Below are 16,441 nucleotides of genomic sequence, written 5' to 3' on the forward strand. Positions count from 1 at the left end.
GGCTTTTTACAGCGTCATTTTTCCAGCCCACAGCGTATCGGCCCGCTATGCTGAAAAGGCCTGGTGAGAACACTGGTCCCTTCTACCAAGGAGATAGACATTCTTTCCAAATTCTTTTTCAACCTCCTTGCTTCTACTTCTAGCTTCCTTTGCAACCTTCCACAGGTGTTGATGACTTCCAGTAATTTGCAAGTTTTGAGCTTTGAGAAGGCACTGGTACGTCTATTTTTGAAGTTAAATCAAGGAGGTTAAAATTTGATTTTAAGCTGCTTGGTCCAAAATCCAAATTCATCTGAGCTAATTTCCAGGACAAAACTTTTGGTGAGATTGTGCTTTATCAAGTTTATGCCTCTTTTTTTACATGTTCAAACATTTCTATTGAGCCCCTAACAGGAACATTTTTCAGACTTCTGCCTCCCATGTACTTTTTGTTACTTTTTCATCGCCTTTTCAATGTATGTAACATTAGCTGTCAAATAAACAAAGATTCATTTTCAGCAACTAAATTATCTAACATTCCTTTAAAATACCGGTACCTACATGTACGTATGATTCCTTCTCAGTTCTCATCACTGAGTATAACCACAGAAGACAAGTTTGGTGCAAAGAAGAGCTCATTAGAGAGTCACATAATCCCTTACACTAATCCTTAATCCTAGAGGCTAAAGTAAACAATTCTATTCTGATTCAAACCTGCCACTGGCTGCCAATGTTTACTTTGCTATTGTTTCATGAAAAATGCAAATTAGTCTTCTGTTTATTTTCTACAGTTTTGGATGCCAGGCTCTAAGAATCCCAAGGTTTTCCAAGGAGGAAAAAAATTCAATTGTATTATTATTTTTTTTCCTTTTAGACAGTCATCTCATGTAAACAATACATTTGTCTTGCGACCAGAACATCAAAACCCACCGAAACCTTGGGACTTTCTCTTCTGCATATGTGATTATGTTTTGGTATAAAGAAACAGAGCTTGCTTGCTATTTCACTGAAATACAAATTGTGTAAATCATGGTTTTCAAATAGTGCTGTAACTAAACTGTAATTCTTTTCTCAAATAGGACATCAGACATCCACCAGTAGCTAAACCTGCATCAACTAGAAAGGCTACATTTTCGAAGAAAATGCAGGATGTTTCCGAAGCAAAAAGCAAGGAATAATCACAAGAAAAAAACAACTGAAAATGCAGAATATTTTCCAGCGGTTTTCAGGCCCCAATCGTTCCAAACTTCTACAGCTATTAGGGACACAATCAGTAATATTGGATTCAATCAAAACAGAATGGCAGGTGTAAACAGAATTCTGCCAGCCATTCCACCAAACAGCCTTGATGAAAGCTGCTTGGTTCCACTCATTCCACATAACTTCACAACTGCAGAAGCTTATAGAGCTTTGTTTTGATAAGGGATTTAAAAGGTCGAAGGAATTCATTACCACAGCTTTTGTCAACAGTGAACAAAGAACTGTTTACTTTGATCCTGCTCGCTGTCATCAAACATTTAGCATTACTAGTCCATAAATACTACAGACTTCACCATTCAATGTACTACTTTGATAAAATGATATTTGCTGCCGTCATGATTCGATCTGCCTCATCAAATCATTATATATAACGTCATTGGTACAGAAGAGTACATGGTGCATATCCAGACTGACTTATTCAATCCTGACTCATATTGGGAAGAACCCCCACTTTTTCTTGAGTGTGGTGGGACCTTCTTTTACACTGCAAGGTGTGGGTTAGTGGGAAAAATCATGACCCTTTACTTCCATCCGTTTCTTTTTCGATCAGCATTCCCACTGATAAAAAAAGGTCACGATTTACCCCACCAACTTCTGCTCTAGAGTATGGATGTCCTCAAGCTCGTTCTATCCAAAGGGATGTCCCTAACCCAAGTTAGGTAGTCATTATGACCTGAGTCAGTGAGTGATCAAAGTGAGAAAAAAGTCATGTAAAGTTCCTTACCTAGTGCTCAACATCAGAGCATCTCAGGACAGGAATTTGACCAAGCCTATCGTTATGATAGATGATACCACATGAATCTCCTGAACACAAACTTAATAATTTGCCCTGCAAATAGTTGCATCTATCAAGATAAAAGCTCCTTGCATCTATTAGGCAAAGTTAGCGCTGAGATGAGGACTCCGAGGTATTTCTGAGATCTACCCACACCTAAGTACTTTTTTCTTTCCTGTAACTAATATGTATTCTAAGAACTAAGAAATTGCCAATCAAAGAAAATAATAAATAGCTTTGTTACTGCTTTCCATATGACAAATTCTTTTCCTGCAGAGTAGTGCAAGTAAACTTTCTCTGGTACTAGTGATGCTGCATTAGTATTAAGATTATGCCCTTGTTCCAACACCTGCTACAGGTACCTGCATACTCTGCATACATGATGAAATTGTATTTTGATGACTTAGTCTTGTAGGACTTTCAAATAGTTCAAATGAGCTGAAACCATGACCAATAGGGCTCAAATGACGGAAAGACCCACTAGTCTGAACAATACAGTTGTTACTGATTAGCACCTACTTGAGAAAATGACTGTTTGTTTAACATTATTCTATTGCAATCAAAAATAACAAATCAAGGGATGAACATTTGCAAAACAGTTCTTAATAGTTAATTAATACTGTATTGTGCAACTTATAATGATTATGAGATAAACAACTAAGTACCCAGGGTCATAAGAGCCTCTGTAAAAAGAAAAGCGTCCCGATTGGTTTGGATGCTGGTCCAGGACAGCACCCGTGTCCAATCATGACCAATGACTGATTTGGCTGATGAGCAGCAGGTCTTTTTTCATTAGAAAATGTCTGAAAATGGACATCAATTTCTTACTCGAAAATCTCCAACGGACGGGATGAAGCGAATCTGGATTGGACAGGGGGGTTGGGTCAGGGAAATCAGGATTGGATAGGGGGGTTGGGTCAGGGAAATCTGGATTGGATAGGGGGGTTGGGTCAGGGAAATTTGGATAGGATAGGGGGTTGGGTCAGGGAAATCTGGATTGGATAGGGGGGTTGGGTCAGGGAAATCTGGATTGGATAGGGGGGTTGGGTCAGGGAAATCTGGATTGGATAGGGGGGTTGGGTCAGGGAAATCTGGATTGGATAGGGGGGTTGGGTGAAAATGATGAAATTGGATTGGACGGGGGGGTTGGGTAAAAAAAATCTGGATCGGATGGGGGGGTTGGGTCGGAAGCTGGATTGAGACCTCTTCCACCCCCCCTTCTCAATTATTTTTTGGAACAGCCCAATCTTTACTTTCCCATCGGGAACAAGAGCAACCCCAAACAAATTATCTGGTGCTGTGTGAGGTCGAACCCCAGAAAACTGTATTCACATAATTATGCTGATCCATATGGTAAACCTGGAAATCAAGTTTGTTGTGTCAAAACAGTTCTGAATCACCAATGATTAGATAACGGTGCGTTGGGCCTCAGTGGTTATCCTCAAGAAGAAGAGATGGTTGAAACAAAAAATATATAACGGCACTGAACTTTAATCCAACACATTCCAGCATATTCAAAACTGAACCATAAATAAACAAGCAGGCTTTTGCGCTTTCCAGAAACTGTTTCGTGCATTGTTTACTATGTTTCCCCGGTCATTGCTTCACGTGCATTGATCTCTCACTTTCTGCGGTGTCGCAAGAAAAACACTTCAAAGAGAGTGTAACTGATAGCAAGTCCCTTGAGATTCTATTCCCAGTGGAACTTTAATCCAACACAATAATATAACAAGGCTGTTTATCTGTGGATTTCATATATACACCGACAAATTTGTATCAAACGGCAAGTACTTACGTATGTACGGAAGCTTTAATTGGCAAATCGGCATGTCGGTAAACTGCTGATAGCCGCGATGTTTTGTGCCAACACAGATGAACTTTCTTGTAGTGTACAATGTATGTTTTTGGACATGTAGGTTACAGCTATAGGTGACTCTTCACTGTTCCGTATTACAAAGCAGTGTATCCACTGGCTAGAAGACAACCGTAGTTCTAATACAGTATGGGTTAAGTTAAACTTAAATCTCTTTCCAATGATGTTTTATACCAAATAACACAGATGAACTTTTTGTATGTTTTCTGACACCTAGATCACAGCTATGGGTGAGTCTTCCCCGTTCCGTAAGCGGCTGATCCGCTGGTTAGAGGACAATCGCGGTTTCATCATCCTGGTCTTCTGTCTACCTGCCAGCTTCTTATTCGACACCTGTCTGCAGCTCAGGTGAGCACTTTCATTTCAATTTCAGCTGTGCACTAATGTAGTACCAGATAGAAGGGAAATCAAAAGTGGCAAGGTAAATCTGAAGATGGCGGGTTTTAGTCCCTAGCAGACATCCATGTTTTGCCTACAGGAAAGACTCTTTACACCTACCTACTGATTATAGCTGTGGTTGGGGATGTCCTTTAAGATGGATCAAAAAGCTATGATCTTGATGAAGAGAGCCCGATAAAGAACTCACCAAACATGTAAGAATATCGAATCTTACAGTCAGCTTTAACGCAACCTGTACTTACTGTACAAATAATCCATTAAACTTGTGTTTTCAGTAGAAATTATTTGTCAGTATTAGCAACAAGAAGACATGAAGATCCAATTTTATTGCATTGTCTCCCTGCAAAAGCCCCACCAACATAGCTATAGGTTACATACATGCGTTATAGCAGTGAGAAGTAACACTCCAGTCTGAAGCTCTGAGAAAGCTCTGATAGGCACACTTCAGAAACATATATATTAAGCAGGTGAGAGCCACTGCTGGTTTGTTATATCAAAGATTTTCTAACTTTTCTTCCTGTCCTCTCGCCACAGGAACTGGTTCCGTCGGACATTCCTCTCTGCTCCAGAGAAGCATGATGAACGCGTACGCGACATCCAGCGGCGAATCCGGCGGTGGGGCGACCAGCCGAAGGACAAGAGGAAACCCATGTGCACGTCACGCCCAAACTGGCTCAGTCTCTCTACAACGTTCTTCCAGAAGGTAAGATTGTTGCAGTTTTTGTGTTTGTTTGTCTTGGTGTGTGTCATTTAAATATTGCAGGGTCACAGGGTATCAGATGCTGGAAGGAAGTGTATATGTGCACATCATGCCCAAACTGGCTCAGTCTCTACAATGTTTATCCAGAAGGTAAGATTGTTGTTAGGCCAAAGTCGTGTGTGAGAGCATGTCTAACCCTCACCTGATGGGAAACAAAAGATGATAAACCCAATAGTGAGTACCATGTAGTGCATCATTATGAATCTGGTGGTGGAATGACCAGTTAAAGGACAAGAGGAAACCCATGTGTACATCGCGTACAAACTGGCTCAGTCTGTCTACAGCGTTCTTCCAGAAGGTAAGATTGTAGTACTAGTAAGGACAGAACTGTGTGAAAGCATGTCAAACCCTTGTTGAGCCTGATAGTGAGTGAGTGTATCACTATGAATCCGGCGGTAGGGCGACCAACCGAAGGATAAGAGGAAACCCATGTGTACATCACGCCCAAACTGGCTCAGTCTGTCTACTACATTCTTCCAGAAGGTACAGTTATTGTTACCTGCTTCGAGATAAACAGACTCATTTACAGTATTTTGTGTTTGTTTGCTTGTTGTGCAAACAGTAATCCTATTGCAATGATTGGTGACAAAGTTTGCAAGTTTTTATTTGAGTCTTTACATTTTTAATTCAGTCCCACAGATCTGTCTGAGACTTGCCCCAAATCAGGGGTGCGTACATTAATTGAGGTCCGTACTTTATTCGAGAAAATACAGTAGTCTTACAGGTTGGATAAGTTCATTCAGAAGCTCAGGAATATGTTGACTGTGTCCTCTCTGCTATCAGCCACTACCAGCTGTTCCTGTGTTGCCATGGCAATGGCACATGGCCTCTCCATGCCTGTAGCGATGTGTTTCTGGAATTCTCCTGTCTTGTCAAACATTTCTACTCGACGGTTCAACCAGTCTGCCACGATGATGTTACCTGCCCTGTCTGTACAGATACCAAGGGGAAACTTTAGCTGACCTTCAGCTCTTCCATGACCTCCAAACCTGAGCAGAAACTGTCCATCCTCGTTGTACACAAAGACACAGTTATTTAGACAGTCTGACACAAGAATGTTCCCTTCCCTGTCCACAGTGATGTACCATGGGTACTTCATCCCCTGCTGCTGACCCACAGTTCTCACAAGTGTCCCATCTGGCCGGAACAACAAAACTTCACCATATGGGTTGGATGAGTCTTTGGTTTGTGTGATGAGGATGTGGTTCCTCCTGGTATCCACGGCAATGCCCCTGCCCCACCCTGTTGCCTGCAGGTCAAACTTCCTCAGAACTGTGCCCTGTTTGTTGTACTGCACAGCAAACCCAACAAAGTCTGTATCCATCCCCCATAGGTCCCCCACCACCCATAGGTTCCCCTCCCCGTCCATGGCCACATCTTCTGGGTATATCTTCTGTTCACCTGACATGACTGTTGGGAACTGTCGGACAAACTTTCCCTGTAGGGTGAAGACTTGGATTCTCTGGTTCCCCCTGTCTGCTACAAATATTTCCCCTTCATCTGACACTGTCACACCAAATGGATCCCTGAACTGTCCTGTTCCTGAACCCTCTCCACCAAATGTTACCCTTTGTGGCTGGCGGCAGTTCACACACTTGAAGTCCACTCCCATCCTTACAATGTCCTGTAGACAGTCCTGACAAACACTGTGTCCACATGGCAGCACCTTGGGCCCAGTGAACAGCTCCAGGCAGATGCTGCAGGTCACACCTTCCTTGAAATGTGTCCCCAAACTTGATGCGGCCGCCATGATTTTTTCTGCTGATGTGCTTTGACCTCAAGTCAAAGTCTCACTTGGGCCATGTTTTGCTTTGGGTAGGACTAAAAACAATAAAAGCTGAGGCTACCCAAATAAATCCCATTTGAAAAACAAACAGGGTATTAATTTTTTTAAACCCTTTGAGCTCATAATTTGAACTATTCTTGTTTTTCTTCACTTTTCATAAGAAGCTGTTAAAGCTGCATCCTGGAATATTTTTTTATTGATTTATTTGTTTGTTTGTTTGTTTGTTTGTTCTAGGACCAGTGTGAGAAGATCCCAGTAGACCTGTACAACATCCTAGAATATTTGTTTATTTAGCTGTTTATTGTTTATTTATTTGTTTGTTTACAGGACCAGTGTGAGAAGACCCCAGTAGACCTGTACAACACCCTAGAATATTTGTTTATTTAGTTGTTTATTGTTTATTTATTTGTTTGTTTACAGGACCAGTGTGAGAAGATCCCAGTGGACCTGTAAAACATCCTGTCCCTGGATGAGAGAGACAGGTGTAAGTTACATCCTGGAATATTTGTTTCTTTATTTATTTGTTTGTTTGTTTACAGGACCAGTGTGAGAAGATCCCATTGGACCTGTAAAACATCCTGTCCCTGGATGAGAGAGACAGGTGTAAGTTACATCCTGGAATATTTGTTTCTTTATTTATTTGTTTGTTTGTTTACAGGACCAGTGTGAGAAGATCCCATTGGACCTGTAAAACATCCTGTCCCTGGATGAGAGAGACAGGTGTAAGTTACATCCTGGAATATTTGTTTCTTTATTTATTTGTTTGTTTGTTTACAGGACCAGTGTGAGAAGATCCCATTGGACCTGTAAAACATCCTGTCCCTGGATGAGAGAGACAGGTGTAAGTTACATCCTGGAATATTTGTTTCTTTATTTATTTGTTTGTTTGTTTACAGGACCAGTGTGAGAAGATCCCATTGGACCTGTAAAACATCCTGTCCCTGGATGAGAGAGACAGGTGTAAGTTACATCCTGGAATATTTGTTTCTTTATTTATTTGTTTGTTTGTTTACAGGACCAGTGTGAGAAGATCCCAGTGGACCTGTACAACATCTTGTCCCTGGACGAGGAGCGGCAGGTGGTTCGGGTGGAGCCGATGGTTTCGGTTGGGGACATCACACGCTACCTCATCCCTCGGGGTAAGAGTCTGAAATATCTCAAAACAATTGGTTCTTGATTTATCTGGAAGTATGGATTAGTGCAGACCGAAAAGGAATACTGCTGGTAGTACTATACCCATGGTTCTAGTTAGTGCATTTTAGAGTCACCACTGTGACACTAAGATTTGCTACCGCCACGCTAAATCTGGACCATTATGCTTAATTTTCAGCAAGTGTAGTCACTTTGCTGAAGTACTTACTTGTGGAAGAATGTCTGATCAAATATGGAAAATGTTTTGATATGAATGTTTTTTGTGTTGGTTGCAAATTGTAGAATGGTGGCCTGTTGTGCTGGGATTAGGCACTACCTAGAACATTGTGTAAAAGAAAACTATACCAGAAATATATACAGTAGAAGCCAATTAATTGCATGGTCTATTTGCCAGTTAATTTCGTGCAATTATCCGGCTGGTGCAATAATGCGAAGTTATCTAGCTGGACCACACCGGTTTGAGATTTGAGGAATCTGTGCAGTTAACACTCAGAAGCGTCCGTTAATCTGTTGTGTAATTAACTGGCTTCCACTGTAATTTAGATGTTGAAAAGACACAGGTAAAACACTGAGACTGAGCTGGATCCTTGCGTCTGCTTTGATATCATAAAGTATATGATAAGAGTAAATACCTTTTATGATTACCCAGGCTTCACCCTGGCGGTGACCCTGGAAATCGCAGATGCGACCTGTGGAGGTCTGGGGTTGGGTGCAGGGATGACCACCTACTCTCACAGGGTCAGTCCTGTTTAACGTGTACCAGGGCTGTTTCCAGGACCCGTCCCTCCTAGCCAGACTAAAAGGGCGCCCCTAGCTGCCGTCCCTACAATTCTCGGGGAGGGGGTCATTAACCCCAGCCAGCCTCTGTGTTGGGATTGAAATTTGCTTGTTGTGACCTACAATTGATCCAAACAATCTGAATTTCAAAATTGAAAAAAAAAATGTGTGCACTGAACATGGCTGTCTTGACAAGGAAATTTAACAACATGGGCCAAAAAAATAAGATTTTGCCACGTTCCAGCAAATTTGTAAATAGCATTTATGGGGGTTTCTTTTCCAAGATTTTCTGTGGAAGGATGCTTCAAGACCCTTCTGACTTTTGTGAGCACTAACCCACAGGGCCTTCAGCTACACCCTTCAACCCATAAAAATGGAAACCTGGAGACAGTCCTACAGTGTACAGTACCCACATTTAGGCCTGATGTTTTATTGCTCTTCCATGCATGATTTATTAGGATACACCTTGGCCGTTACCTTGGAGATTGCGGATGCGACTTGCGGAGGTTTGGGGCTAGGCGTCGGCATGACAACATACTCACACAGGGTTAGTTCTGGGTATGGTCCTTATGGGCCTGGTAAATGCAATTCCTTGGTTAGTGGAAACACCTTTTTTAATTCACAAATCTTCATACTACAATGTAGTTGGCCTTGTAATTATTTACTCTGATTGAATGTGTAGATACTGAAAACCTTCCATACCATTGTGTTTTAACAACAAACTTAATCATTCTGCAAGCAGACCTGATTTTCACCATTCCACAAATTTATAATTAGCTGCCACAAAGCAAATTTGAAGAATTCTCTGACAATACATAACATCAACTAAGGATGTGTTATTTACATGATTGTTAATTGGAAGACTGATAATGTACAGACATGTACTTGTACTATGGAGGATCGGAACAGATGGAGGGAAGGATTCAAGAACTTCCCAGCAACCTGAACCTCATCAGGGGCCTTCAACTTTGACATATAACCCTGTGACAATGCAACTTACTGTGCATGTGCAGTTTGAACCATGATCCAGCTTATTGAAACTTGATATCCCACAGGTGGGCTTCTACCAGGAGGCTGTGGAATCATGGGACGTGTTGCTAGGCGACGGCTCGCTCGTGCACGCCACAAAGGACAACGAACACTCTGACCTGTACTACGCTTTGCCCTGGTCCCATGGTTCTCTGGGGCTGTTGGTGGCCATGGAGCTCAAAATCATACCTGTCAAGCCTTATCTTAAGGTAAGCATTTATAAAGTTTTTACTGCAAAACTTATTAAAGGTATGAGATTTTACATAGTTTCGTCTACAATTATCATTGAAGGAATTTTTTGTTGATGGATTTGGCATTTCTAGTCAACTTTGAAATGACAATTTTGGACACTCTGAAATGTGATTTGAGAGTTTTTGTTATGCTGTAATGTAACACATTACAGCAAGGAGGTTGTACAGTTGTGCTCAACCTTCCTGGTTGTACAGGTTTGAACAAAATAGCTCCAGAGTGCAGCATGATTCTTTGTGGCAAAAACCAACAACTAAAGAAGGCTTAATATGACTGAGGCTGGTTATCTCATGACGTTTAATCTTTTCAGCTGAAGTACATCCCCGTCCATGGTCAGAAGGCCTACTGTGACATGATGAGGGACCTCTCAGGGGCCTTGGACAAGACGGCAAAGGTGGAGACTTTATGGAGACTTAGTTCATTTTTGTTCAGAGTCATGTCCTATTTAGTCCCTAAACAGAGATTGACATACTCAAACTAGTAAAAGATTCTGTGTTGGGCATATGGCAAGGCGACACACATTGATGTCCTTCTTAAACACACTCCCAAGATTTCCTTGGTCTCCCACAGCCTCTGCTGCCTGAATGGCGTTACTTGCATTACACGAATCTATTGTCTGATTGTATTGTTTGATTGACTGAAGAAGAAAAGAAGTCTTTTAGCGCAGTCCCCACTGTTGTCTCCCCAGCTACCAGAAGGCCACGGCATTCTCTTTAGCCGAGTCGATAATTCAGTATACTTTAGGATTCTACTATCTGATATATACACTATACAGTTTAATTGAATCAATCATGAAGAAAAGGATTCTGATTAGGTTCCGATGTTACTCCCCCCAGTTGCCAGACTACCTAAAGGCGACAGTGCATACATTTCAATTTCAATTGTCTGTTTGTACAGTTTGATTGAATATTGAAGAAAAGAGTTCTGAAGTCTTTTTGACCAGTATGTTGATATGTTTTCTCCCCCAGTTGCCAGACTACCTGGAGGCCACAGTGTTCTCTAAGGACGAGGCTGTTGTGATGGTCGGGAACTTCACTGATGTCACCGACCCCAAGGAGAAGGCTAAGGTCAGTTTTAAGAAGTATCTTAATTAAAAAGGTTTATCTTTGTTGAATATGATATCCTGCATCCAGTCTTCTTCTTCGTGTCATTACTAATCCAGTTAAAGGATTGAAGTCAAAGCACCTTTATTGCATTTGCCTAGTGTGTTGGGTTTGTGCGCTGGTGGCCTGGGTTTGGTGCTGGTTCAAATCCAGAAGGCAGGAGACTGTCAGAAAACTCTAACAGTCAGTTACTGTACAGTGGGATTCAAGCACCGCCAACTGACTAGTCTTACTGGTCTGGACTTTTCAGCCTAGCTGTTATTTTAGTGTGATGGCGGTCCAGGTTTGGCGCACGAATTTGAAACCAAGGAGCCAGGATACTGACTTGCCTCTTATGTTTCAGATAAACCACATGACCAGCTAGTACAAGCCCTGGTTCTACAAGCATGTAGAGATATTCCTAGCGCACAACAGTTACTATAGTTTATGTATTCATTTATTCAGAAATGTACATTACACAGACTCTCAGGCAGTGTTGCTGATATTGGAGTCCACAAGCAGGGACAAACAAATACACAAGTTAGAATGGTCAGTATAATCATTTCAGATTCTATTAAACACCTTTTTCACCCCACCCAGATTAACCATGTGGCCAGCTGGTACAAGCCCTGGTTCTACAAGCACGTGGAGACTTTCCTACAGAAGGGAGAGGACTATGAGTACATCCCTCTCCGGGAGTACCTCCTGTATAAACAGTATAGTAACATATATTATAAACCCATTTTCCTCCCAGATCAACCATGTGGCCAGCTGGTACAAACCCTGGTTCTACAAGCACGTGGAGACCTTCCTACAGAAGGGAGAGGACTATGAGTACATCCCTCTGCGGGAGTACCTGCTGAGGCACAACCGAGCCATCTTCTGGGTCGTGGAGTCCATGATTCCCTTCGGAAACAACCCCATCTTCAGGTGGGTCATTCTTTTTATTTTACCTTAGTTTAGAAATCAAACTTAATGCATTTACCTTCTGTTGGTCCTTAATATGCAACAAAGTTCATTGTCATTACATGTGGCCCCTATGTTGGTCAATGGTGATCATGGTAAACCCAAACTAACATCAACCCTACACCATTTAAGCTATGGCTAATACCTGTATATTATACTATATAAATTATGAGAATGACATAAGTTACATCTGTAAGCTGACTCAGTTGACTCACCCAGTGGCTCCAAATGGCAGCTGCTCCAGACACTTGCAATTTAGCCCTGCTTATTGTACGCTCCTCGCAATTCTGCCCCTGGCTGCAATGAGAGAGTAGTCGACTCCTCCATTAATAACAGCTCTGTCTGAGATTTCTAAAATGTTTTTGATATACTTCTTGATTAGTCAAATAATCTGAAGCAAAGAATGGTGGTCTCACAATGTTTATATGCTAAGCCTAATTTGCTATCCCCCCCCCCCTCCCCCATGCAGGCTGCTGTTTGGCTGGCTGTTGCCCCCCAAGCCTGCCTTCCTCAAGTTCACCACCACCCCAGGGGTCAGGGCCATGACCTTTGCTAAACAGGTAACCTCTCACCTTTAACCTTTGTGTCTGATATAGAAACTGCTAGTAACCTCCTACCAGTATATTACGTGCATCTTGTCTGTTGCCATGATGACCAGAGATTTATTTTTCAATACATGAGTTTTTGGTGACCATCTGTCACCTTCTTCAATGAGGGCAATACTGACTGGTTCTATTTGGCAGAGTAGGTAGGTGTGGCTACAGCAGTGTTTATAATGTGGTCCCAAATGTCACCAAGCTTGTATTCCCCCTCATCTCTACTGTATACAACGTTTAGCTTTGTTATCCAGTCACTTCAAAGCCCCTGGCTGTGAAGAGAAACTCAGAAAGTAGTCAGCCCAATCAATAATCCAATCTATTCGGTGTTTCAGGACATACTGGAGAAGTCTGTAAACAGAGAGGAGCAGCTGTTCAACACCTACCCCTTTCTTAATTAACCCCTGTCTAATCTGTGTTTTGTTTGTTTGTTTGTTTGTTTGTTTGTATACAGGTGTTCCAGGATATTGTCCTCCCCATGACAGTTCTGGAGAAGTCCGTAGACAAAGCTGAACAGCTGGGTGACACCTACCCCATCCTGGTCTTTCCCTGCTGAATCAGACTACTTTGTTTGTTTATTTGTTTATTTATCTGTTTGTTTGTATACAGGTGTTCCAGGACATAGTCCTGCCCATGATAGTGTTGGAGAAGTCCGTAGACCAAGCGGAGGAGTCATCCGACACCTACCCCATCCTGATCTATCCCTGTCAGATTGACAGGGATAGATCAGGATCAGGATACTGACTGTATTGTTTTAGTTTATTTGTTTATTTGTTTGTTTACAGGTGTTCCAGGACATAGTCCTCCCCATGACAGTGCTGGAGAAGTCTGTAGATCGAGCTGAAGAGTTATTCAACACTTATCCCATCCTAATCTACCCCTGCCGGATCTGACTGTGTTTTGTTTGTTTGTTTACTTATCTGTTTATTTGTTTGTTTACAGGTGTTCCAGGACATTGTCCTCCCCATGACTGTACTAGAGAAGTCTGTAGATCGAGCTGAAGAGTTATTCGACGCCCACCCCATCCTGATCTACCCCTGCCGAATCTGACTGTTTTATTTGTTTGTTTACTTATCTGTTTATTTGTTTGTGTCCAGGTGTTCCAGGACATAGTTCTCCCCATGACAGTGCTGGAGAAGTCTGTAGACAAAGCTGAGGAGCTGTTCGGCATCTACCCGATCGTGATCTACCCCTGTCAGATCTGACTGTATTTTTTTTGTTTGTTTACTTATCTGTTTATTTGTTGTTTACAGGTGTTCCAGGACATAGTCCTCCCCATGACGGTGCTGGAGAAGTCCGTAGACAGAGTGGAGCAGCTGTTTGACACCTATCCCATCCTGATCTACCCCTGCCGGATTTGGCTTTGTTTTGTTTGCTTATCTGTTGTTTGTTTCCAGGTTTTCCAGGATATAGTACTGCCTATGACTGTCCTGGAGAAGTCTGTAGACAAAGCTGAGCAGCTGTTTGACACCTCTCCCATCCTGATCTACCTGTCATTGATGAGTTTTGATTTTGTTTACTTTTTGTTTATTTGTTTGTTTGTTTACAGGTGTTCCAGGACAGCTGTTTGACACCTATCCCATCCTGATCTACCCCTGCTGAATCTGACTGTATCTTGTTTGTTTGTTTATATCCCTGTTTGTTTGTTTGTTTACAGGTGTTTCAGGATATTGTCCTGCCCATCACAGTCCTAGAGAAGTCCGTAGACCGAGCGGAGCAGCTGTTTGACACCTGTCCCATCCTGATCTACCCCTGTCATTGACAGTTCTGGATTTGTTTGTTTATTTGTTTGTTTATAGGTGTTCCAGGACATTGTCCTGCCCATGACTGTCCTGGAAAAGTCCGTAGACCGAGCTGAAGAGTTATTTGACACCTACCCCATCCTGATCTACCCCTGCCGTATCTGACTGTATCTTGTTTATTTGTTTATTTGTTTTGTTTGTTTCCAGGTGTTCCAGGACATAGTCCTCCCCATGACAGTGCTGGAGAAGTCCGTAGACCGAGCTGAAGAGTTATTTCACACCTATCCCATCCTGATCTACCCCTGCCAGATCTGACTGTGTTTTGTTTATTTGTTTGTTTATCTATCTGTTTACAGGTGTTCCAGGACATAGTCCTGCCCATGACAGTACTGGAGAAGTCCGTTGACCGAGCTGAACAGCTATTTGACACCTATCCCATCCTGATCTATCCCTGCCGTATCTACGACCACGGCCCGGCCATGGGGCAGCTGCGCCCTCCGAGGAAGGACCAGATGTGCCCGGGGACAAACTACGGTGGGGAAGGCTTATTTGATATATTCATCATGTTCATATATTCATGTTCTATCCACTTGTTTTTATGTCATACCTGTGACGCGAAAACGTTCGACACGGGTGTTCCGGACTGGGTGATAACTTTCCGTATCAGACGGGCTCTAAGTTGTATCACACGGGCTCCATTCGAATAAATCGAAGTGTTTCAAGCGGGACGAGTGCGGCGCCGTCGAAAATTCGAATACCGGATTCGGACGTTGGAACATTACTTTTTGTTCGAGGGCACCAATTTAGTTCAACTTCTGGCGCATTTTGCATCAAAACAGGGGTTTTCTCAGGTGGGTATGACATAAATGAAATACAACACGGTGTATTCCGTATCACCCCAGGTCCCAGGCCTCCCGCGGGGCTTATCACCCACTGGCCCTCGGGGGTTCCGTCTCGTGGTCGAGCGGGAACATCAGTTGATACGGACAACAACTGTGGTGTATTCTATTTTTGGACTGCCACGCCAGCTTACAAGGAGTAATCCGTGTCAAAGTTTATGAAAGTCGCTGTACTTTTGGTCTGTCAATAAAGATTTATCAGTATTTATGATCAGTTTGTTTTCTGTTGTTCCCTATCTTGTAAGGGTTACGTCTTATGGATTTTGTTTTTATAACTCTGTTGATTTTCTTTTTGCATTGATATTAATGTTTCATTAATAATGATTGTATGATTGTAAAGTTCTAATGTTCTTGTCAAAGGAAAGTTTTGACCATTGATAGTCTACCATGATCCTCGAACATGGAAAAAGTTGAAATTTGATGATTAAACAGTTTTGATCTAGATGTAGTTGTAGTATCCAGTATGACCTTTGTTAAAAACAATGCTGCAAGATGAGAATAAACTGCAGTTGTATGTAATTGTCTGTAATTTCAGGTGTTTCCAAGAGACACGCACAGTCACACACATTTGCCATGGTTGCTATTTGAGGATAAAATTTGTCACTGAAGACAGCAACATGACTTTTCATTCATGATTAATTTACCCTATCCAGGCATGTTCTATGACCTTGGTGTGTACGGAGTTCCGGGTCCGGTGAAGCGTCGCGAACGCTATGATCCCGTCCACGCCATGCGCAGTATGGAGAAGTAAGCTTCTTCAGAATCTTTCTTTTTTTAAATTGAACTACTGTCTTGTAGTTAGAGTTGTTGTCTCAGAACCCAGAGGTACATTGTATGTACCCTTCAAGTTGATTCACCTTTATCCGTGGGGTAACCTATATCCGTTGTGTTTAAAAACACAATAATTAGGGATATCAAGTTGATGGACTCAGATGGTTTCAAACTGCAGCAGTATTTTGAATATTGCAATTAGAGACCACCGTTCATCGACTTGATATCCCCAAATACCATGTTTTAATTTTGTAAAAGCAATGGATAGGTTACTGCAGATAAAGGTAAACTGGCGTTATACTGAGGTCCAATCCCTGACCGGTCTCATTGCAGTATCTTTAATGGG

The 16,441-nt window shown here is 42.2% G+C and overlaps 1 protein-coding gene across 1 annotated transcript; it reads left to right on the top strand.

Moving 5' to 3' along the window:
- Positions 1-4,087: 4,087 nt before the first annotated feature.
- On the top strand, positions 4,088-16,092 carry LOC118403800 (delta(24)-sterol reductase-like). The gene is made up of 11 exons (XM_035802601.1): positions 4,088-4,235; positions 4,821-4,989; positions 7,848-7,971; positions 9,220-9,308; positions 9,817-9,999; positions 10,350-10,433; positions 11,008-11,106; positions 11,876-12,051; positions 12,557-12,647; positions 14,782-14,959; positions 15,978-16,092. Exons 1-11 carry the CDS (start codon positions 4,114-4,116, stop codon positions 16,073-16,075), a joined length of 1,413 nt encoding a protein of 470 aa, XP_035658494.1. The 5' UTR covers positions 4,088-4,113; the 3' UTR covers positions 16,076-16,092.
- The last annotated feature ends 349 nt before the right edge of the window (positions 16,093-16,441 follow it).

Source organism: Branchiostoma floridae, chromosome 16 (assembly GCF_000003815.2).
Source record: "Branchiostoma floridae strain S238N-H82 chromosome 16, Bfl_VNyyK, whole genome shotgun sequence".
NCBI lineage: Eukaryota > Metazoa > Chordata > Leptocardii > Amphioxiformes > Branchiostomatidae > Branchiostoma > Branchiostoma floridae.